Genomic DNA, 22,904 nt, shown 5'->3' with positions numbered 1-22,904 from the left:
GTTGCAAGTAACTTCTAAATCTCTTTCTTTATCGCAACTATTCTATCTTGGGGTGAAATTCCTTTTCTTTCAACATACAACTTTGGCATTAGAATCCACCTTTAGGGAATGCTCCATTTATTGGATCACCGTTACGCCCCGTGGTGTAGTAGAAAAATCATTTCGGCAATCATCAACTATAGATCCATGTACGAGGAATGAGTTGGGTTGAAATAGGGTTGAAGATATACCTTTTTGAAACTAAAAAGTGACGAATAACGTTGTTGATTGGATCCCTTTGAATGATGCCAATCCAAGCTGCAACAAAAGTGTCTTAGCCTCTACGTAGTCCACCCAGTCAAAGAACAAACAACAAAAGAAATTTTCTTTGAACTTTTTTTTTAGAGTAAAAACAACTACTAGATTCTATACTCAATTCTACTACAAAAACTTTAAAACACATTCGGGATCATATTTCCTTTTATTCAATATCACATATTAAAAACGAAATTATCCCTTTAGAGAAACATATGGAAAGTTATTAAAACATTATATCCTTTCCAAAAGAATATTAACTTCTATGTTTTAATATTTGACCAAATTTATTATAATAATTTTGGAAAACTATATTTAGTTAATATTAGAATTTTATATGAATCAAATTCATATATTAATTTTAATTGTGTTCTCTATTCGTGTACAACAAGTTTATACACATAATTCATTCAATATTTAATTTTTAAATTAAATTAATTCAATAATTAATTTAAATCATGTGACAGCTAAATATAACACCAATTGTTTTTGGATTCTTTTCGTTTCAACCATAGGGTGTGACCCTATAGGCTCTTGTAACGTTAGTAGTAATATAAGAACATTTTTTATGTTACAAGTAATGAATGGCATCTAGCAATGCATCATTGCTATCCAAGTTACAAGAAGTCGTGAATCAACATAACCTTTTCATGCTAAATTTTTATGTATTATATCATTTTATCCTCTATATCTAGATTGGACACAAGTCATGGAACAATCACACTTGCATAGTCCAATCTCATATTTCTTGATATTCTGAGTAGACTACAATAAACAAATAAGTGTGATATCTCATATCAACTTATTTAAGCATGGCCATGCATTTCTAGTCTCACTCTATCAAGTGGCCTAAAATATTGTTCCCATTACGTAGGAGGGACAAACCATATCTTAATCAATCATATCCCACTGTTAGATTGTGGCATATCTAATATTAGTCTTTATAGTACAACTTGTTACAGTAGACGTTTGACTATATCAAAATATACAACTTACGATGTCGGGACAATGATGATCTCAAGTCTATGGATTATATACATAGTTATCACTAGGAGTAATGTTGTGACTATTACATAATAATCTAATAAACATACTCATAGCGGGTTAGTCCAGTATGTTGTTCTTTAACACATACTCATGTGTTAATTTTGACATCCCTATGTCAATGACAACACTTTCTCATCAATCAACCACACATTAGTCTCAATGCATTATTAGTGTCCAAGTCCACAATAATACTTGACTAAGGACCTTTTAAGAATAATCATATAATTCTCAGGAGTTTATTATTAATCAGTTTATTTACACACACACAAAAAGAAATTGAAATAACAATGGCAATGTCTTATATTAACAAATGAGGTAAAACGAGTAAGTGATTACAATCATCTCATGATTAGTCTTTGGGCATACTCTAACACTATCATCCTCAGGTCCTCTCTCGACATATCCGTGGAAAATAATGTAAAGGTCTTCTCAACATTCCTTTGAAATAACATTTTATTGCTTCGAGATGATGGAGAAGATCTAAGTTATTCTCTTTCCTTTGTCAGGTTGCAAGCATAAGATTTTTATTTCCCCAAATAGCTTAGTATTAAATTAGTTTATTTTCCATATGGTATCTAAGCTCTCCAAACCCAAAAATGCATTTTTTATTGTGTGTACCTGCCACCTTACATGTCTCTTTGGGTGTTAGGTATAAGGTATTTCTTTATTCACTTTCATTATCGTTGGGGTCATGTCATTTATAATGACACCATGTGGTATTGCCTTACCACACACTAATCTGCTTGCATCATCCTAGTCCCTCTTAAGGTGGAATATTTTGCCTTCATGTAGAAAGATGCTAGAGCCACCTTAAGTTTCTTCATCGAAAAACATTCGAAAATGAAATGGTATGTTGAAGGTTGATCGACTACCAGGAATTTCATCATTCTCATGACAGTGCGTTCTCTCTCCCCCAAAAGTGACTGGGAGTGGGATGGACCATTTTACCTTAATGGGTTGGTTGGTGAACCCATATATGGGCCTAACCTTTTTCAATTATTTTTCTTCAAATCCCATTTGCTAAAGGCATCTTAGTGTAGCACTTCTCCTGTGATGCCACTGTTTATTAGGATCTTTTTTATTTCATGGTTGGCAATAGTGGTTATTTTCACTAAAGGGTCATCACCATTATCATCAACCATCATCATCTCATCACTCTCATTAAAGCTTACTCTCCATCCATGCTCATCCTTGAGTCTCTTGAGGGGAGAATCTATAGCCATGATACTTCGACCTTTCTCAACTTTCTAGGCTTTCACTTAACATCAAAAATCAAATAACTAGTTAGGAGAGATGTAAATTACCATTTCTTATCTTGACGAATCATCCTCTCTCTAACTTCAACTTTTTCTCTCAAGAACCAAGAAACGCTAGACTAAAATTTGAGAGATTGATAGTGGAAATGAGCTTAGGGTGGTTGTTTTCTAAGTGATTATAGTAAAATCTCAAAGTGGGTGATGAGATTTTTTAAAAGAAAAGTAGAAAAAAGCAAGGAAGAAAGAAAAAGGAGAGAGCACACATGACAATGGTGTGGTCGATTGCTACAAAATGGTTGGGGGTGTTTTCATCCCTTTTTAACCAATTTAAAACACTAAAATAACTATTGATTGAGTCTTAGCTCGATTGTCATTGTCATTGTTTCTGGTGTAGTAGGACGTGGGTTCGAGTGTATTGAAGTGCATTATCCTCCTATTTAAGGGTTGGGGAGGGGCTACGGGTATTTTTAGGCATTGTATCAAAAAGAGCAAATATGATAAGAACATATAATGAGATTAATATTAAAAAAAACACTAAAATAACCTAAGGCCAAAGTTCATCACCCAATTTAAATTTGTGGTCCACATTTTATCACACTAAGTTGATCATATCCAAGAGTCCATATTAATTCCATAAATAAAATAACATATTTCCATATTAATTATTGAAATACCCTTCTATGAAAAATTTACCATTTTACCTCTTTTTGTCTATTTTTACAATTTCTTCACAACAATAATAAATTATCCAATCCAAATATAAACTTTAATATAATTCCATGAATTGTGAAATTATATTTTTTCCCATTTCTTGGCAAAAATGGGAAATTTATAATTTAGACCCTAAACTTTCAAATCTTTTACAAGTTGGTTCCAATAGTGATTTTCACTTCACCAATACATATTATAAATTATTCATATGTCAATTAATTAATAATAACTCGTGTTTCTCATTTTGGTCAAATTGGATTTTAGTCCTCAGGCTTCTCAAAATTTGTGATTTGGTCATTTTTTTGTCACATTCTCACTTTTAAAATTCCTTTCATTAATTCTCATATCCAAAAATCAATTTTATTTCCATAATAAATTCTTTATATTTTCAAATTTATCGTAAATTCATTGTATTAGTTAGTAGAATAGTGTCATGTGTTTAACTAGAACTTTTAAGGTGTTACAATGCGTTAATGAAGTGCTTATTAATGTTTTTGAAAAATCATTTAATTTAAATAATTCAATTGTTAGTGTTGAAATGTTGGTCAATTATATTGCAAGTTGCAACTAAAGATTTAACTAGAACAAGAAAGTAAAGACAATGAACATGAGAATTAGTTAGGCAATTCGAAACCCTTCCCTGTGTCTATTGAGTCTTGCCCAAAGAGTAATTCACTATGAATCAAGAATGCAATATGTAATTTAACCTCAACCCACTTACCATGTTACAATCTCACTCTTATATATTCATAAAGACTCACTCTCCTACTAAGTTTTTCCCTTTGACTTAGTTAAAAATTGATAAAAAGACAATTTGTTCACAATTAATAAACCTTATAACAATTTCCTCTAATGAACAAATCAGTATTCTTTCTAATATCAAGTAATATTAGACTTGTGATTGTGAATCTCATGATCAAATAATGTCATTGAAATTGCACCCAATTAAGTATTTGATAAGGCATGAAATGAAAACAGATCATTTTTATTTTAATTTATTCAAATCTAATATCTCCTTAAAGAAGGTAAATAAATCATACTAGGGCAGGACTCCTTGAAAAGATCCCAAACTTAACAATCTAGTTTTTCTTTTTTTTAACATTAATCTCATTATAGGTCCTAATCATATTTGATATTTTTAATACAATGTCTAGAATTATCCATAACCCATCCCCAAACCTTAAATAGGAGGATAATACGCTTTAGTGCACTCGAACCCACGTCTTTCTATACTGGCAACAATCGAATTAAGACTCAATTGAAAACCACAATCTAATTAATTGTTGCTTAATATCTGAGAAAATGTGATCAAATATTCAAGATGTTTATATCAAAATATACCATCAAATAAGTTGCACAATATGCAATAAGTGAGTTACAATTGATAGTGCAACTGATAGTAGTAATATAAATTAAGTTAAAACCTAACCCAAACATATAATTTTAATCAAATTAAATATTATTTTGAATATTCTTAATAGAAAATCAACGAATATAATAGGGTTCTGTTAGTTTAATTCAAGTTATTAGAATCGGAAAATGAGAACATAGCGTGAACATGAAAGGAAGGGGAAAAAAATGGAATTTACATTCAGTGCTCCTAAGGGTAGTATAGTGAAAAGATGATTTCACTTTAGAAATATTATATTTTACTTTTTAACATTTCTTCTTAATAATTATTTATAATTAGGGTTGTAAGAAATATTTTTAGTCCATCTGACCAATTTGAAATTCCTCCTCTCCATACCCCATGAAACCGATTGGCTGTAGACTCGGAGTAGAAAACAATAACCAAATCATTTTCTTTATTTTTCTTGTTTCTATTGTTACTGTGATTTTTCAAAGTTAAAAGATAATAATAATAATTTAAATGAAAGGTTAATTCGAGACATATTTTTTTGGGTAAAAAAGAGACAGATTAAGCGGTTATAATAATTAATTTATAAATTAAAACGATCAAAATTCATTATGAGATATAATTTTTTTAAAAAAATTATATGAAATGAAATTAAAGATAGAGTGTAATATTAAAATATATTATATTTTTAAAGAAAGATGTAAAATTGAAAGTTTAAAATTACTATTATTGAGAGAATTAATTATTATTTTTAAATATAAACTGTAAAATTAACGTTAAAAATATAAAAATAATAGTAATAAATTGGATTTTTTGTTATTTTGCAAAGACTTTAACATTAAAGAAAAGAGATTGAGATGAATATTTCTGGGAAAAGAACGAAAAGTTGAGATGAGTGGCATTGCATTGGTGGGAAGCTAAAGATTAACACGTGTGCAAATGAAGATGGTTGAACACGTGTACGGTTGAATTTTAGTGTTGGGAGGAGCTGTCTTTTTCTTATCCCATTCGATTGTCTCAGAAATTTGGAATAAGAGTAGAAGTAAAAGTTCATTGGTTGAAAATCTGATTAGTTTGGATAATGACAAATCAAGTTTGTTTGTTAGTTTGGCTAATAACAAATGCACTCAAATGTGTGAGAGATATTGATAGAAAGTATGAATCACCAATTCAAGTAAAATAAAAATGAATAATATAAATTATTTTTATTTTAATTAAATTTTATTTGTTGATTAAAACAAATTAATTATTTCTAAAATATATTAAAAATAAAAAAAATATTTTATATGTTAGTATGAATAGCGATTTACAATATAGAGTAGCGAAAAGTATCATACATAAATACCTTCAGTCATTACCTAAACCAAATGCCAAAATCCAAAAGTTATAATACCATTATTGAGCACATTGAACCACCGACGAGGTCGTTGAATTTAGCCGTACGAAAATTGAAAACTATTAAAATCTTTTAAGCACTCGAAAACATCAGAAGATGATTTTTTTTTTGTTTTCTATTTTTCGGTGCTTAGGAACCTTACGCTAGTTGGTATTTATAGTGGTGGTTCACCATAAAAAACCACCAACTACATATCCCACTATCTCACATACAAAGATGTGGAAGTTGAGGGCAGCAAAAGTGGGAATGAGCAACAAATGTGGGGGTTATACCCAAGTACCAATAACGGTTCGAACATTCTCTCATTTGATTCGTATTGCCCATGAATACTTAAGGTTGAAACATAATGCATGAATCATGACAATATTTTCTCTTAGAATTTGAGCAGTATCTTCCAAGTATCACAATATATCATGTCTCGACGCTTTAGCCTAAATTTTTCAATGAATAAACTTAATGTTTATTCCAGGTCCAAACTTTAGTGATATTTCTCGAAATAATCAAATTAACGTGCGTACAAAATTTGAGAAACATCAATTTTAACATTGTTTATGTATAATCATTCTTATAACAAAAATTTACAAGGTGCAAACAAGTCCTATAGTGATAATATGATCCCTAAATTTGTGTGGTGGCATGCCTTTAGTCAAAGGATCAACTAAAATCTACCTGGTGTTAATATGCTCAATGACCATTTTCTTTTCTTTAACACGTTCCCTTATGGCTAGATACTTAATGTTGATATGTTTACTTTGACTTCCACTTTTGTTGTTCTTAGCCATAAAGACAACAGCTAAATTGTCACAATATATCATAAACAGCCTAGAAATCGAATCCACAAGTCTAAGCTTAGAAATGAAACTCTTCAACCATACTCCATGTGAGGTAGCCTCAAAACATGAAACAAACTCAGCCTCCATAGTAAAAGTAGCAGTTAAGGTATGCTTGACGCTCCTCCAATATATAGTTCCGCTAGCAAACATAAATATGTAAAGCCGGAAAAGTTTGAATTGGAGTATTCCATCACCTCCAAATTGTCTGATTGTTTGTACGTAAGCATGTAGTCCTTTATCCCTTTAAGTTATCTTAAAAATTCCTTTATAGCTCTTTAGTGGTCAATACCTGGATTACCTTGATATCTTTCCAACATTGCAATTGCAAATGCAATGTCAGGTCTTGTGCAGACTTGAGTACATCAGGCTTCCAACAACAAAAGCATATGGAATGTTTTTCATTTGCTCCCTTTCAAATTCATTCTTTGGGCATTGGTTCAAATTGCATTTATCACCCTTCATAGTAGGAGTAACACTTGGTGAACAATCTTTCATCCAAAATCTTTCTAAAAATTTGTTGATATAGGTTTCTTGAGATAGACCTAAGATATCGTGATGTCTATCACAATGAATCTTAATGTCAATGAAATCATACGCATCACCTAGACACACGTGAAGGTGATCCTATAGTCGGTTTACAACTATAGAATCTATTGATGAGATCAAGGAACAATTAGCTTCACTTATTATTTCGTTCAAAAAATTTTCTAAGGGAATAAATTCAGATGCTGAAAAGAGCAACAACTGTATCAAAAAGATCAATGTGATTGATGATACTTTTGAGCCCAAGAAAAGGTTAGTTTAATGTTACGAATGCAAAATTTTTGGTCACATTCAATTTGAATGTGCTAACACTATAAAAAAGAAGTAAACGTCACGTGCTGGGAGTGATGAAGAGTTTAGTGATTTTACTGATTTAGATGAAGACTTGAGCAATTATGTTGCTTTTACTTTTTCTGTTCCAAACTCTTGTTCTAATAGATTGTGGAACAAACGATAATCCAGATCTTGATGTTGAGCCATATGATTCAATTTAAAATGCCTATTACTAGATGATAAAGAAAAGAGAAATATTGCATCAGTTGAATGGGTTTTGATTAGCCTCTCTTTCTTTCTCTCTCTCTTTCTAGCCTTTTTCTTCTTATTTTCAATTGGAACATTTTCAAATATTTATAGTGTCCAAAAAGCTATAAATGAAAGGGTTTACTGTCTTTTGGTTATTGATCAAGAGTTATATCACTTTATTTTTAACAAAGAATTATAACTATAAAGTAATATTACTTGAATAGTTATGAGATATTAATTGAATAATTATGTTTCTTTTAAATAGTGATTATTCAAAAAAAATCTATTGAAAGTTATGTAGCTATGAATAGAGACATAAAAAAAAATACTATAAATAGGAGTGGGATATCATTTGGAAAGCATACCAAAAATTCTGAAAAGTTCTTTCAGTCGTTCCTCAATCTTTTATTCGTATTAGATTGTTTTATAAAGAATTACTGCAAAAATTTCTTATAGAAATTGATTTTCTTGTTATACTTTACTCAATGCTCAGTGGACTGTTTTCGTTAGTATAAAATGCAAATAGTCGCCGGGCTTCATTATATCCTCGAGGTCATTTGCTTGAAACTCATTTGCACACCGAGTATAGGTGGGGGCGAATAGAACTTTAAAGATAGTGGTTTGATAAACCTTGTCCTATTGCTTTGTTTTTTGTTCAAGTTGTTATTCATATTCCATTCGTGTGTTTGAGATTTTTCTCACCAAAATTCTGCACTAACATTTTCTTCTTCCTTTTTTTCACAGTTGTGTGAAACGAACTAGAAGTTAAAACAAGATTTTTAAGGTTTAAACTTTAAAACAAAAAAGGGATTACAATATACTAGGAAAATAGGTGGATATTATAAAGCTGATCTGGCGTGTTTAGGTGGCTTAAAATAGTCCTGGTCAACTAAATAATGCGTCAAATTATCATTCTATTAGTGCGTTAATAGTATCTAATGATCGAATTAAAAAAAATAACAATTTTTTAAAATTTTCATAATAAAACATAAATTTATTAATAATTAGTTGACTTCTTGTGTAATTTATTTTAAAAAAAATTAAAAATTAAGATGTTATTTGATAAATTGAAAATTAATTACTTAAAAATCAAATATTAAATTTGAATTATAGAATTTGTTTAGTATGTTATTTAAAATTAAATTCTAAATATAATTAAACTATTTAATATGTATAAAATTTAAATTATGAACAAATTTAATTTTACTTTTATATAAAAAGTTATATTTTACATTTTAAACATTTATAAACAAATATTATATACATATGAAATACGTAATGATCAAGGCTTCAAGTAGATAGGTTTTTTCATATGCTTCACGAATTAGGTCAATTCAAATGAGTCGAATGAACCTCATTTAATTAATTGATCTCCATAAAACCTTCTATGTTCATTCATTCCGAATTTTGTTATAATTTATAACAAAGCATAATGTTTTTGTAGAGGTGTGGTAGGGTGTAATGGAAGCTTTCCTTTTTTTGATTTGTACCATACTATAACCATGACAACCTAATGTCTTTCTTTTTTTCAACAGTGGCTACAGGGAATTAGCATCCGGTTGTGGGAGTGTTTTAACATTTCCTGTGTTTGGCATGAGTTGATTCTACTATGAATAAGATGTGAAAACAAAGTATTTAATTATTCATAATAGAATCAAAAATTAAAAGCAAGATGCTTACAATGAACAAAAACACAATTGACATCAACCAATTTATGAATAGAATTTAATTTATAAACAAGATAAACTCAAATAATAAAATATAAGAAATTTTAACCTGTTATTGATCTTTTAATTTGAATATTGATGTGAAACAACCCGATTTTCAATGGTCTCGTAAACTTCAGTTTTAGATCGAATTAATTGAGTTGAATTAGTAAATAATTTGAATTTTAAAGTTTTAATGTTTAAATTCATGCATGTTAATAGTAGTTAAGATCATAGTTACTTATGTTGAAATTTTGGTGAAAATTATTGAATTAGACTAAAATTAAGCAATGTTTATATAATTAAATATGTGTAATTAAGGACTTTATTGTAAGAGATGAAAACTTGAGGTTTGATAATAAATAATGGTTGTAGAAAGTCCCTGTACTATATTTACTAAGCCGAATTTAAATTCGACTGGGTAAATTGTGAGAAATGAGTTTTAGGTATTTGGTGTTTAAGAACTAATTCAAATAAAATGCATTCTTGTATATAATATATTGAATTGTATTTGAATGAATTTTCCATATTTTGATTTAATCTCGTAGTTAACGACAACACAAGATCATTCCGGGACAAAGGGAAATTCAAAGCCATAGACGAGTAGATACTCTGGTTTGTGCTCTTATAACTCGAGTTCATTAAATATTTAAATATATTATATGTTCGAGAATGATAACTATCAATAAGAATGTATTCCACAGGAACATATATACTTGATTGGGTAAATTTTGATCAACTGATTGATTGAAGATATATATGTTTGATGATATTATATGATTAATAATGATGATACTTGCCCTATTAGCATTGTTAGATAGAGTCACGGGTATAATTGACATTTCATAAGATTTGTATTTATTTAGGTGAGAGATTCAATGCTATGTGCGTACATATTGTGATAATTTTCTAATATCTTGGGGGTCGAGAATATATTACCAACTTAAAATACCTTGTGGGTGCAAGTGTTTTCTTGTGTGATTGTTGGGATCGATGCATTTGTGCTTGATTAGCACTTCTGTGCGTATGTGGTGTGATGGTGAATTGATATATTTGATTTGGTTAATAGGGATTATAATGTAAAAATGATATATTGAACATTTATTGTATTGAAATGAGATATTGATGTTATCATGAAACATGATTTTGATATGTTAAACTAGATGCAAATACCCTAAGGGTGCATCGAAAGTTATATAGAGAAATTGAGCAAAGCATTATTGAGAATAAGATAAAATGATAAATAAACTATCGGTATATCTTTGATATTAATATGAAATGGTTAATTGGTTACTTGAGTATTATGTTAGTTATGTTATTTAAATTTTGTTATGTTTATAATTGAATTCGAGTTATGCTAGCACCATTGAGTATACATTACTTACCATATGGATTTATTTGTTTCTGTGCGTAGGTCTTGGATAAAGTTAAAGAAATTTCGCAATCAAGCATCGAACACTCAAGCTCAGCTCTGAAGTCATTACGACCCTATTTCGTATGTATATATATGATTTGAAGTCATATGGCATGTACCTAGATTGGTTGGCTTGTTACTTAAGTTTGATATTTTTGGTAAGTGACCTATAATATTATTTTGGTTGAATTTTATCTTTTGATTACTACATAATTATGCTTTATTATGCATGTTTGAATGTGCAAATTGGTTGGTTTAGTAATGATGTATTGAAGGTTATAATTTGGCAATATTTGAACATGTTTAGATAGGTTAATTGGATGAATTGTTTTGTGGTCCATATTAAGTATGTTTAGGTTCATTTGATTAAGGTTTTGGACACTTAAAAGTGCAACATTTTGACCAACTGGTCATTGAGTTTCGAAATAGAAAGAACATGTCTTAAGATCGCTAGAACAAATTCCATTTAAATTTTGCATTTAAGTGTAGGTCTCAAGACATATTTGTAAAGTCTCGAGACAATTTTTCCTAAGTCTAGTCTTTGTCTCGAGACAGAATAACATCGAAGCTAAATTAATTTTGCCCTGATCTAGGTTTCGTTACATTTGAACATCAAAACAAAAATAGTAAAATATGGGAGGTTGGTCTCGGGACCTAGTCTGGAGACATAAAGGACCTTGCCTAAAGACACAACATGTAGTGTCTCAAGACATGTTAACTTCGAAGCTAAAAATCCCAAAATAATTTGACATGTATCGAGACATGGAGACCCTTATCTCAATACATGAATTTGAAATTTGACTTCTAAGTTTGGATTCGAATCCTAACTTTGAAATTAACCCTTATAACCCCGTAATTGATGAAATGAAATCAATGAGTTTACACATGCATGTCTAAGAATTATTTTGATGATTAAATTGAATGTATTTGTGTTATAATAACTCGAGTTATTTCGGCGACGTAATGTGACATCACAAGTTCGAATTTGACGATTGGGTCAGATATTGAATGTTACATGATGTATTTTTTATTAAATGATAACTAACTCTTTTCTATTTACTATTTTTAACCCTTTTAAGGAAAATCAAAATCTAACAAGTAATTTTTATTTATTTTATACTATCAAACTCATTTAAAATATTAAATTACTTCAAGCTAAAAGCAAACCCTAAATTAAAATGAACATTATCCCAAACCTTTAAAACCATAATCAAATTGCTTGTATCAACAAAAATAATAATCAAGGCCAATTCATAGGCAAACGAAACATTATTTCTCTTTTCTTAGTCGCTGGTCCTTTTTTCATTGTGGCTGTTGGCGCGATCCGCTTTTTATCAATTGTCGTTCGATTTTGGGTAAGTTTGGATGAGCGGTAGAGTGTGGTGCGTTTAGTTTACTTATTGTTTACACTATCATCGTTGTTTTTATACTAACTGCAAGTAAACACACCGCCCATCCAAACCCGCCCTTTATCTTCTTTCTTTAGTCTCCTTTTGTTAATTTCTTTTCCTTTTTGTATGCTTTTGGCAAAATAATGACCGAATTTTGCCTCCCTCTGTGCACTGTATTGATCGTGTCAAGTTCGCTAGTGAAATTTTTTTAAATAAAATTTAACATGCTAGTGACTTAAATAAATTTTTTTGAATAGTTTAGTGTCTTAGATGAAATTTTTGAATAGTTTAATGACCTAATTGTAACTTTTTAAGTGATAAAAACGAAAATTAATCTATAGTTTAGTGACTAATTAGGCAGTTTACCCAAAAAAGCAACTGATTATTTTATTACGTGGCTCAAATCTCCCTTGACCAACCACCCAAGGAACATCAACCATCGGAAAGCAGCCCACCAACGACCATGAAATGGGCGCCATCGATTGCTATCCAAAGTCCAAACTCAAGCTGCAAAGCATGTTTCTTCACCGCAAATCCACTCATCTAATTTCCAAGGCAAAAGAGGTGGCGCTAGTTGCCCACCCCCACCCCCACCCCCACATCATGCCATCCCCAACCATCCGCTCTTCTGCCGCTAACTTAACCCGCACTATGGCCGCCATAAACAAAGACGGCATTGGAGTCAATCCCCATGAACTGGATGCCATTTTCGAACAAAAACGATCTCTTAGATCCAAAGTACGCAAAGCTCTCAAAAACATGGACCCAATCCTGAGATCACAAGAAGGTAGGTATATTAATTAATACATATATGTATGTATATGAACTGAAGTTTTACTCCTTTATTTATTTGATTGCATTTGAAGTGTTCGGTCATTTGTCTCATCGGGGATTTCTCTGCTTTGGACTTCAGATAATGCTATTCAGAATATTGTTGTAGAATCTTCATGGTTCAAAGCAAGTAAGAGCTTATGTGCGTACGTAAGTTCCCCTGCTTTACTCGAAGTCGGTACTTCAAGGATTATCTCGGAAGTTTTGTCAAGTTCTGCCAAAGGTTTATTTTCTTGTTTTTCTTTGATGGGTTAAGTTTTAGATTTAGATTTAGATTTTGATTGGTACGTTGTTTATTTATTTATTTTTTGTTTCCTTTGAACTTTGAAGAGAGGAAGAAACTTTATGTTCCACGGGTGGAGGACAGGAATAGCAACATGAAAATGCTGATGATATCCAGTGTTAAAGATCTTATTGAAAAATCAATGAACATATTGGAACCAGCCTTGGTAGATTCTGATGGGAACCAACGTGAAGACGGTGCTCTACTCTCCTTATTTGCTTTTCTTTTTCTTTTGTTAAATTGGCGTTCCTACCCTTCCCAAGGTCCATAACATCAATTGTTTCATGTTCATAGCTGTCTTATGCATTATCTAGTATGAATATTTAATGATGCTTGTCTATTTTTCATTTCTTCGGGTGCATGGATTGTTATTTAAGATTGGAAATGGGTTGGGCAGCTAAGCCTAAGACAGTGCATTGCAATTTCTTCTTCAAGTTATTTTGCAAAGCGATTTTGTCACCTAGTTTGTATTATTGTGCATTTCACCATTAGTTGTCTCTTGTTGCCTTTCTAAGTTTAATCAGTTAAATTCAGTTATCTTGGTACAGAGTTATATAGCTAGCAGCTTCTGATTGGACTAAGGAATTGAAGCATCTGCTTGTTTGAATGGCTTTTCTGAGTTCTGATAAAATAATTCATGTTAAGTGTTTATAAGAAGAGATGTATTTCAGAGCAATAAACCATATTCGCTCTATTTATCAGCCATTGCAGCAATATTTTTATGGTTAATATTCGTAACACCACATCACCTTGTGGATTTAAGGTAGACAAGTTGACTAGATGCTTTTTCTGTCTTCAGGATGTGCATTGGCTGATCCATGTTATGAAAATAAAAAAAGCAATATATATATATATAGTACCTTTTGAGTCTGAACTCTAGGCAATACCAGTTCTTTGCTATTTGAGCTTCAAAATATTGAAAGTTTTAATTTTTTGACATAACCTGGATTATGATCCAAGCCTGTTTCTTAGTTTACTTCATGGAAAATGCTGCATATAACTTTTCGTTGTGAGCCTGACTTATTTTTGTGCATTAGTAAGGCTGCTAACTATTTGGAAGTTCCTGGTGCAGTTATGCAGGCAAGTGATCCAGTGGACCTGTTTATAGTACCTGGTAATTGTCTTCATTGTCCAATTCGATGTTTCCCGATCAATGAAGAGTTCGATGCAAAGTTTTTGCCTATGTTGTAGCTTTCATATTTATAATTGCCAATACCTCTCCCTCAAAAACAGCATGACAAGAGGGGAAAAAACTAACATTCCCAGCATCCAGACATGATGAAGAGTTGAAGAAGCAAACCATGGAGTGCCTATATCTATATTCACTTTTCTTATTGTGCTTCATTTCACTTTCTGCTGGGAGTGCATGCAAAAACTTTCACTTCATTTCTATTTCTTTCAGGGCTTGCATTTGACAAATCCGGAAGCCGTTTGGGCCGAAGTGGGGGGTGGGTTAACACTTTTCAACTTTCTGGTTGGTTATATTATTGTTATTCAATTTTGCATTGCATCATTAAGAATCATAGTAATTACAGTCTGTATGGTTCTATTTGCTATATTGGTTTTAATGGTTCTTGTCTTCAGCCATAAATATGTGATTATTAGACTCTATATGACTGGCAGCGCACGAGCGTGAAGTGTTTACCATAGAAGTTCTGTACAAACTTATATATTTCTATTTCTATTTTAGTTTTCATTGTGATTGTGGTTATAAACAATCTTTCTTATGTTTCTCCCTTTATGTCAATTCATGATAATGTCTGGAAGTTACTATGATTTGTTCCTGAAGAACTACCAAGAGCTTACAAAGAAGAAGAGATGGAAGCAGCCCCTTCTTGGTAAGTGCCACTGATGCTGGATGTCCACTCAATTTTGATAGGAATTATAGATGATTCAAAGACCTGATTGCAGCATCGATATAATTGAGCAATATGTTATACTGTTTTATTTGATTGACTATTATTTTTTGCAGTTGCACTGTCATATTCAGTCCAAATTATTGAGGACGGAGGGATACCAATTACTCCATTTGACATTCCCATGGATGCTCTTGTATCTCCTGCTGGGTTCATTCCAATAAGTGGAGCTGCTTTGAGGAGATGTGAGTGAGCAAAGTTGTCTTGTTTCATCTGGCAATGGCATAACAATTGCGTTTCAGCTCATAGGAGGCTGGCGTCTGAACAAATGAAGCATGGTCAGCATAATAAGTCAAGTGATTTCGAAAATATACAGGTCTGTCTTATTTAACTTTTTCTTATAACTGGAAAGAAACTCAATTGGATGTGACGAAACAGACTTAACCTAAACTTGTCAATCGTGCGGGACGGCTTAATTTCAGATTTGGTCGATTTAGTTCGGGTGATTGGAGTTTCTAAAATTTTTGAATCAATTTTGATTTCAGATCATTTAGGATTGAGGTTAGTTTGTCACTTGACTTATTCGTAATTTTTAATTAGATTATTTCAGTTTGATCATTCAAGTAGTCCAATAATTGTTATGTTCCTGTGGAAACTTTGCACAATGTGTTTCATATTCTTTGTTGTGATGGTAAGCCAAGTTTCATTGGCAATGGCTGAATGGCCCTTCTTTTTAAATGGCAAGACTTGCTAGTAATAATTGATTTTCTTAATTATCATCTCTCTTCTTCACTTCAAATAGCAAGCAAACCAACCTGATGCACAGCCGCCATCAGTATTCCCGCAAATATAATCGCCACTCTTCCCCTTTCTCTCCTTACTCAAATCTCCACTTTATTTTTTCAATAAATCCAATGAATACCATGAGATTGTCGACATGAAGACCACAAAAACCCAACCCCTACCCAAAGTGAAAAGAAATCCAGCCATCGGAAACAGAAAATAAAATTGAAGAAAATCAGGGAAAGTACTGATAGTGCAAGCGATGAAACATGCATGAAAGGTAGACATTGTTGAACCAATTAAACATGCGAAAATTTGTAGTCAAATTCTTAATTTAATCCCATTTAAACTTTTTAGTACACTTTTCCCTTCCACGTTGAAATATTTTTCTCTCTTTTCATCGGCTCGATTAGCAGCCGTGGGGTGGAAGGCAATTTAAAAAACGAGTGGACACAACTATTGGGTTAAAAATATTTAATTATGATTATAGTTGTGAAGAGTTTTTAAAGTTGATCATGGGTTGGGTTCTATCGAGGTCTAGCATAATATTAATATAACTTATATTTATTTAAGTTTGGCCAGACTTGAAATATGAATTTAAAATTTTACTTAAATCTAACCATATTAGTAAATGTTAGAATTAAGTTACCCGAATCCTTATTTAAATAAAATATAGTGGTAAAATAAAATAAAAGTAAAATTCATATGGAATTACAATACTTTTATTTTATTTTAGAATAAAGTTATTTAAACCTTATTAAACTCCATTTATTTGATATTGATTAGAATAAGGTGTTTCAATCTTACTACACTCTTATTAAAATATGGTTTTACAAGCCTATAAATAGACATAGTCTATTCCTCTTGTAATAATTCGAATTTGACATAGTGAATTTTTTCTCCTCTGCCGTATTTTTTTCCCGAAAGGGTTTCCACGTAAAAATCTGTGTGTTCTTTATTTTTATTTCTCTTTTCTTTGCGATATACTGTCATTGTTGACATTCTATTTTTTACAAATTAGTATCAGAGCTTCCGGGTTGTTCATCTTAATCACGGTAATGGCGTCTTTGAAGTATGAAATTTCCTTGTTGGATCGTAACACTAGATTCACATTGTAGCAGATAAAGATGTAGACAATTCTTACATAGATGGACTTAAAGGAAGCCCTGCTAGGGGTAGATAAGATGCCTTCGACATTGACGGAGGAAGAGAAGAAGTGCAAGGATCAAAAGGCGTTAACACAGTTACATCTACATTTGTCTAATGAAATTTTGCAAGATGTGGTGAAAGAGAAGACCGCCACTGGATTATGGAAGAGGCTGAAACAAATACGTATGTCGAAAACTCTAACCAGCAAGCTGCATATGAAGCAGTGTCTTTATGTTTATCGTTTGGAGGAAGGTGCGTTTGTGTACGAACACTTAACATTGTTTAAAAAAATTCTCTCAAACTTGGAGGCCATGGAGGTTCAATATGATAAGGAAGATCTAGGGCTGATTCTATTTTGTTTGTTGCTTCCGTCTTATTCAACCTTTAAAGACATGATTTTATATAGCCGCGAATCTCTCACAATTGATGAGGTTTATGATTCATTGACCTCGTATGATAATATGAAGTATTAAGGGAGAGGTGGGAGATAAGATTGGAATGCTGATGATGATCGTAGAAGGACACATGAACGAAATTCTCGCGGTAAATCTAAGGGTAGATCGAAGTCTTCAAACAGAGGTAAAACTTGTAACTTCTACAAGAGGAAAATGCACATTAAATTTGAATGCTATAAGCTATAGAACAAGATCAAAAGGGAGGCTGCGAATCAAAAAGGAAAACGATCAGAAAATTCTGGTGAAGTTGATGTTGTAGAAGGCTACAATGATGGTGAACTTCTAGTCGCTTCTGTCAACAATTCTAAAGTAAGCGAGGAATGGATCTTTGATTCGGGCTACACCTTTCACACAAGTCCCAATCGGGATTGGTTACAACTTAAGAAACAATGTCTGAAGATGTTGTTTTGATGGTAAACAATGCTTCGTGTAAAATCTTAGGTGTTGGAACAATTAAAGTTAAGATGTTTGATGGAGTTGTCAGAACACTTAGTGACGTACGACATGTTCTAGAATTGAAGAGAAATTTAATTTCGTTGAGTACTCTTAATTCAAAATGGTACAAATGTACAGCTGAAAGTAAAGTTTTGAAGATTTCCAAAGATTCCCTCATTGTGATGAAAGGGCAGTGAAAAACTATCAAGTTATATGTTCTACAGGGTTCTATTGTTACTGGTGATGCAACTGTCGCTTCATCTTCCTTATCAGATAATGATAGTACTAAACTTTGGCATATGCACCTAGGGCATATGAGTGAGAATGACATGACAAAATTGAGTAAAAGAGGACTTCTTGATGGGTAAGGAATTTGTAAACTGAAGTTCTGTGAGCACTGTGTTTTTGGAAAGCAAAAGAGAGTTCGATTCACCAGAGGAATCCATAACACGAAGGAAACGTTGGAGTATATTCATTCTGATTTTTGGGGCCATCTAGAGTGTCTTCGAGAGGTGAAGCTAACTATATGTTAACTTTTATCTTGAAAAACTATGATTGAAAAATAGACGGGAAAAAAAAATATCTTCACACATACAATGGCTTAGAGTTCTATTCTGATAAGTTTAATAAACTGTGCAAGTCAGAAAGGATCGTGAGACACTTGATAGTTCATCATATTCCACAGCAAAACAACGCTGTAGAATGAATGAACAGAACGATAATGGAGAAGGTTCGATGTATGTTGTCAAATGCCAACTTATCAAACTCATTTTGGGTCGAAACAGCCTCTACCGCATTTTTTTTATCAACCAATCTCCATTCGTTGCCATTGAGAAAAAAGATTCCACAAGAGGTATGGTCTGGTTATCCTGCTGACTATTCTTATTTAAATATCTTTGGGTGTCCTACGTATGCTCATGTTGATAATGAAAAATTGGAACCGAGATCCATTAAATGTGTTTTTTTTGTTATAAAGCTGGTGTAAAACGATATAAATTACGGTGACCTGAAAATAGAAAAGTTGTTATTAACAGAGATGTTGTTTTTGATGAAACTGCTATGCTATCTAACTTATCTCTTAAAGACTCTCCAATAAAGAAAATCAAAAGTAAGAGGAGTATCAGATTAATCCAGAATTTACAATAGAGCCGACTCCTCAAGCCAGTACAAAAATTCAGAATAGAATTGCTTCTTCACCATAATACTCTATTGCCAAAAATAGAACTAGAAGAGAAATTAAACCTCTAAAGAAGTATGTTGAGGCTGATCTAGTTGTTTATGCTTTAAATGTGGTAGAAGATATAGATGTAAACTAAGAGCCATCTAATTATTCTGAGGTGGTTAGCTGTGAAGACTCAGAAAAGTGTATGTTTGCTATGCAAGAGGAGATGGAATCACTCCACAAAAATAGAACATAGGATATTGTAAAACTTCCAAAAGGTAAAAAGGTTATTCGTTGTAAACGGGTGTTTAAAAAGAAAGAAAGGACTCTATGAGTTGAAGAACCTAGATATAAAGCAAGACTTGTTGCAAAGGGTTACAGTCAAATTCCAAGATTGAACTTTACATATGTGTTCTCCCCAATTGTGAAGTATAGTTCGATTCGAGCTTTACTTGATATTGTGGCCATGCATGATTTGAAGCTTGAACAGTTAGATGTAAAAACTGTATTTTTGCATGGAGAACTTGAGGAGGATATTTACATGCAACAACTAGAGGGTTTTAAAGTCTCAGAAAAAGAGGACTATATTTGCTTGTTGAAAAAGTCCATTTACAATTTGAAATAGTGACAAAGACATTGGTATAAGAGGTTTGATTCCTTTATGACTTCTAATGATTTCAAAAGAAGTAGCTTCGACAGTTGTGATTATTTTAAGAAAAACAGTGATGATTCTTTTGTGTATCTACTCCTTTATGTTGATGACATGTTGATAGCAGTAAAAGATAAATGAGAGATAAGAAAGGTCAAAACCTAACTAAGTGAAGAATTTGAGATGAAAGATTTGTGAACAGCAAAGAAGATACTTGGTATGGAGATTCTCAGAGATAGAAAAACAAGTAAATTATACCTAAGTCAGAAGGGGTACATTGAAAAAGTTCTTTGCAGATTCAATATGCAGAGTGTTAAGCCTGTTAGTACCCTTTTAGTAGCCTATTTCAGACTTTCATTGACTTTGTCTCCACAATCAGATGATGAGATTGAGTACATGTCACATATTCCATACTCTATTGTAGTGGGATCTTTCATGTATGCTATGGTTTGTTCGTGTTCAGATTTATCAGATGCAGTCAGTGCAGTTAGCAGATACATGATGAATCTCGGTAAAGAAAACTGGAAAGAAGTTCAGTAGATTTTAAGATACTTAAGAGGTACTACTGATGTTTGCTTATAGTTTGGAAGAACTAGAGATGGAGTCATTGGGTATGTTGATGCTGATTTTGCTAGAGACCTTGATAGAAGAGGATCTCTCATTAGTTACGTCTTTACAATCGGAGGTTATGCAATCAGTTGGAAAGCCACTTTTCAAACTACAGTCGTTTTGTCTACCACTGAAGTTGAGTACATGGCGATTACTGAGGCTTGTAAAGAAGTATTTGGTTGAAGGGACTCTTTAGTGAATTCAACAAAGACTTTCAAATCAGTACAGTATTTTGCGACAGTCAGAGTGTCATCTTCCTTACAAAAGATCAAATATTTCATGAGAGAACAAAACACATTGATTTCGTATCATTTTGTTTATGATATTATTACTCGTGGTGATATTGTTGCGAGCAAAATTAGTATTAATGAAAATCCTGCAGATATAATGACTAAGTCACTTCCTATAACCAATCTTGAGCATTGCTTAGACTTGGTTGGTGTTCATTGTTGAAGTTAAATCCTTATGGGGTTTTATGGAAGAGATGGAGAACTTGTTCGTTGAGAGTTCGTGATGAAGAACTTTTTCATTGAGAATTGGTGTCAAGATGGAGATTGTTAGAATTAAGTGACCCGAATCCTTATTTAAATAAAATAAAATGGTAAAATAAAATAAACGTAAAATCCATATAGAACTACAATTCTTTTATTTTATCTTAGAATAAGATTTTTTATACCTTATTAAACTCCATCTATTTGATATTAATTAAAATAAGGTCTTTCAATCTTACTACACTTTTATTAGAATATGGTTTTACAAGTCTATAAATAAACAGAGTCTATTCCTCTTGTAATAATTTAAATTCGACATAGTGAATTTTCTTCTCATCTGCCTGTGTTTTTTTCCCGAAAAGGTTTCCACGTAAAAATCTGTGTGTTCTTTATTTTTATTTCTCTTTTCTTTGCGATATATTGTCATTATTGACATTCTATTTTTTTACAGTAAATAATTAGTTCAAGCTCATTACAGGTTTGCTTATATTACTTTAAAAAAATTTAAAATATATTTTTATTATTTTTAATTTAATATTTAATTATGATATTTTTATTTATTAAAATTTTATATATATGCATCATAACATTTTTTTAATGTTTACATTATAGTAATATTATAGATTTAATTTTTGTGTTATAAATTACATAATATATAAAAATAACATAAAATAAATTTTGCAAAGTAAAAAACAGGTTGGGCTCAAGCTTTGAATTCAAGCCCGAGCCCGACTCATATTCTAAATGAACTTATTTTTTTTGTCCAAACTTATTTTTTAGGCCTAATATTTTTGTTCAAATCCTCTCAAATTTTGAATGGGCCTTTAGGCTTAGGCAGGTAATCTGATCCATAACCAATTCTACTCACCTTATCCTTTAATTGCCCATTTCGAGGGTTCGATCACCACCAATGGAAATGGAATACATTTCATGGCCAATTGTTTGCCTTTTTAGGAGTACTCTTGATGAAGGGATTAGTCACTGATACAAGCGGTGGATATCTTGATTTCAACAAAAATTATTTAATTATATTTTTAAAATATTTTTTTTATTTTTGAGATTATTTTTTTATTTTTATAAAAATTTAAAATTTATATACATTTAATAAAAATTATATCTTTTTATAAAAAGAAATAAAGGTGGCGCGGCTACCAATTTTTTAATGCGTATTAGAATAATGGAGTAAAAACTATAAAATTATTTAGATATCAAATTGAAAAAAAATAAATAAATACAAATGTAAGAAAGTGAATACATTTTTTTATTTTAATCCTAATTCGTTTTTCTACTACTTTAGCCTTCAACCTTAGAATTTTACTCAAATTATTGTCTTGAATGGAAAAATTAATTGAATTGTTAAAATTTTAATAGCATTGATGCAATAACCTTTATGATGTATAAGTAAATGATGACATGAATGATTTTTTTAAATATTATATTTACCTTTTTAAAATTTTTATAAAGTATATATGGATCTTCACATGAGTTACTACATCAGTATCAATAAATTTTAACAGTAAAAATAATTTAATTAAAATTTAAAGATAGAAAATTAAAGTTTATTCAAAAGGAAAATCAAAGTCATTATTCCTTTTTGGAAGTTTCTTTCTCCACACAAAAGGTGAGATGCGCATTGGCGCTTTATTTTTACAAAATAAGAAAAAAGAAAAACGAGTAATAGATTTGTATATGAGTTAGAATCTATTATTATTAATAATTTCGTATAATAGA

General features: G+C 31.3%; 1 protein-coding gene across 3 annotated transcripts; it reads left to right on the top strand.

Moving 5' to 3' along the window:
• Positions 1–12,814: 12,814 nt before the first annotated feature.
• LOC107927316 (5-formyltetrahydrofolate cyclo-ligase, mitochondrial) lies at positions 12,815–16,058 on the top strand. Of its 3 annotated transcripts, XR_001692415.2 has the most exons (8): positions 12,815–13,257; positions 13,384–13,524; positions 13,632–13,781; positions 14,657–14,698; positions 14,987–15,032; positions 15,352–15,422; positions 15,557–15,816; positions 15,923–16,058. XR_001692415.2 is itself a non-coding variant. In XM_016858385.2 (7 exons), the coding sequence occupies exons 1-7, from the start codon at positions 12,939–12,941 to the stop codon at positions 15,691–15,693; spliced, it is 906 nt and encodes a 301-aa protein (XP_016713874.1). In that variant the 5' UTR covers positions 12,815–12,938; the 3' UTR covers positions 15,694–16,058. The 3 variants fall into 3 exon arrangements, 1 of the variants encoding a protein (XP_016713874.1); XR_001692416.2 differs by lacking the exon at positions 15,923–16,058 and having other exon boundaries at positions 14,987–15,058; positions 15,557–15,815; XM_016858385.2 differs by having other exon boundaries at positions 15,557–16,058.
• Positions 16,059–22,904: the final 6,846 nt, after the last annotated feature.

Source organism: Gossypium hirsutum, chromosome A12 (assembly GCF_007990345.1).
Source record: "Gossypium hirsutum isolate 1008001.06 chromosome A12, Gossypium_hirsutum_v2.1, whole genome shotgun sequence".
NCBI lineage: Eukaryota > Viridiplantae > Streptophyta > Magnoliopsida > Malvales > Malvaceae > Gossypium > Gossypium hirsutum.
Note: the sequence above shows the minus strand (reverse complement) of the source record. Positions and strands in the feature narration are given on the sequence as shown.

What these genes read in the sequence shown, in the direction of transcription:
- LOC107927316 (XM_016858385.2), top strand. Translation starts at nt 12,939, where the DNA reads ATGGGCGCCATCGATTGCTATCCAAAGTCCAAACTCAAGCTGCAAAGC. An exon ending in GGACCTGTTTATAGTACCTG is followed by an intron (nt 14,699 to 14,986) that starts GTAATTGTCTTC and finishes TATTTCTTTCAG; the next exon opens with GGCTTGCATTTGACAAATCC. An exon ending in ATGGAAGCAGCCCCTTCTTG is followed by an intron (nt 15,423 to 15,556) that starts GTAAGTGCCACT and finishes TATTTTTTGCAG; the next exon opens with TTGCACTGTCATATTCAGTC.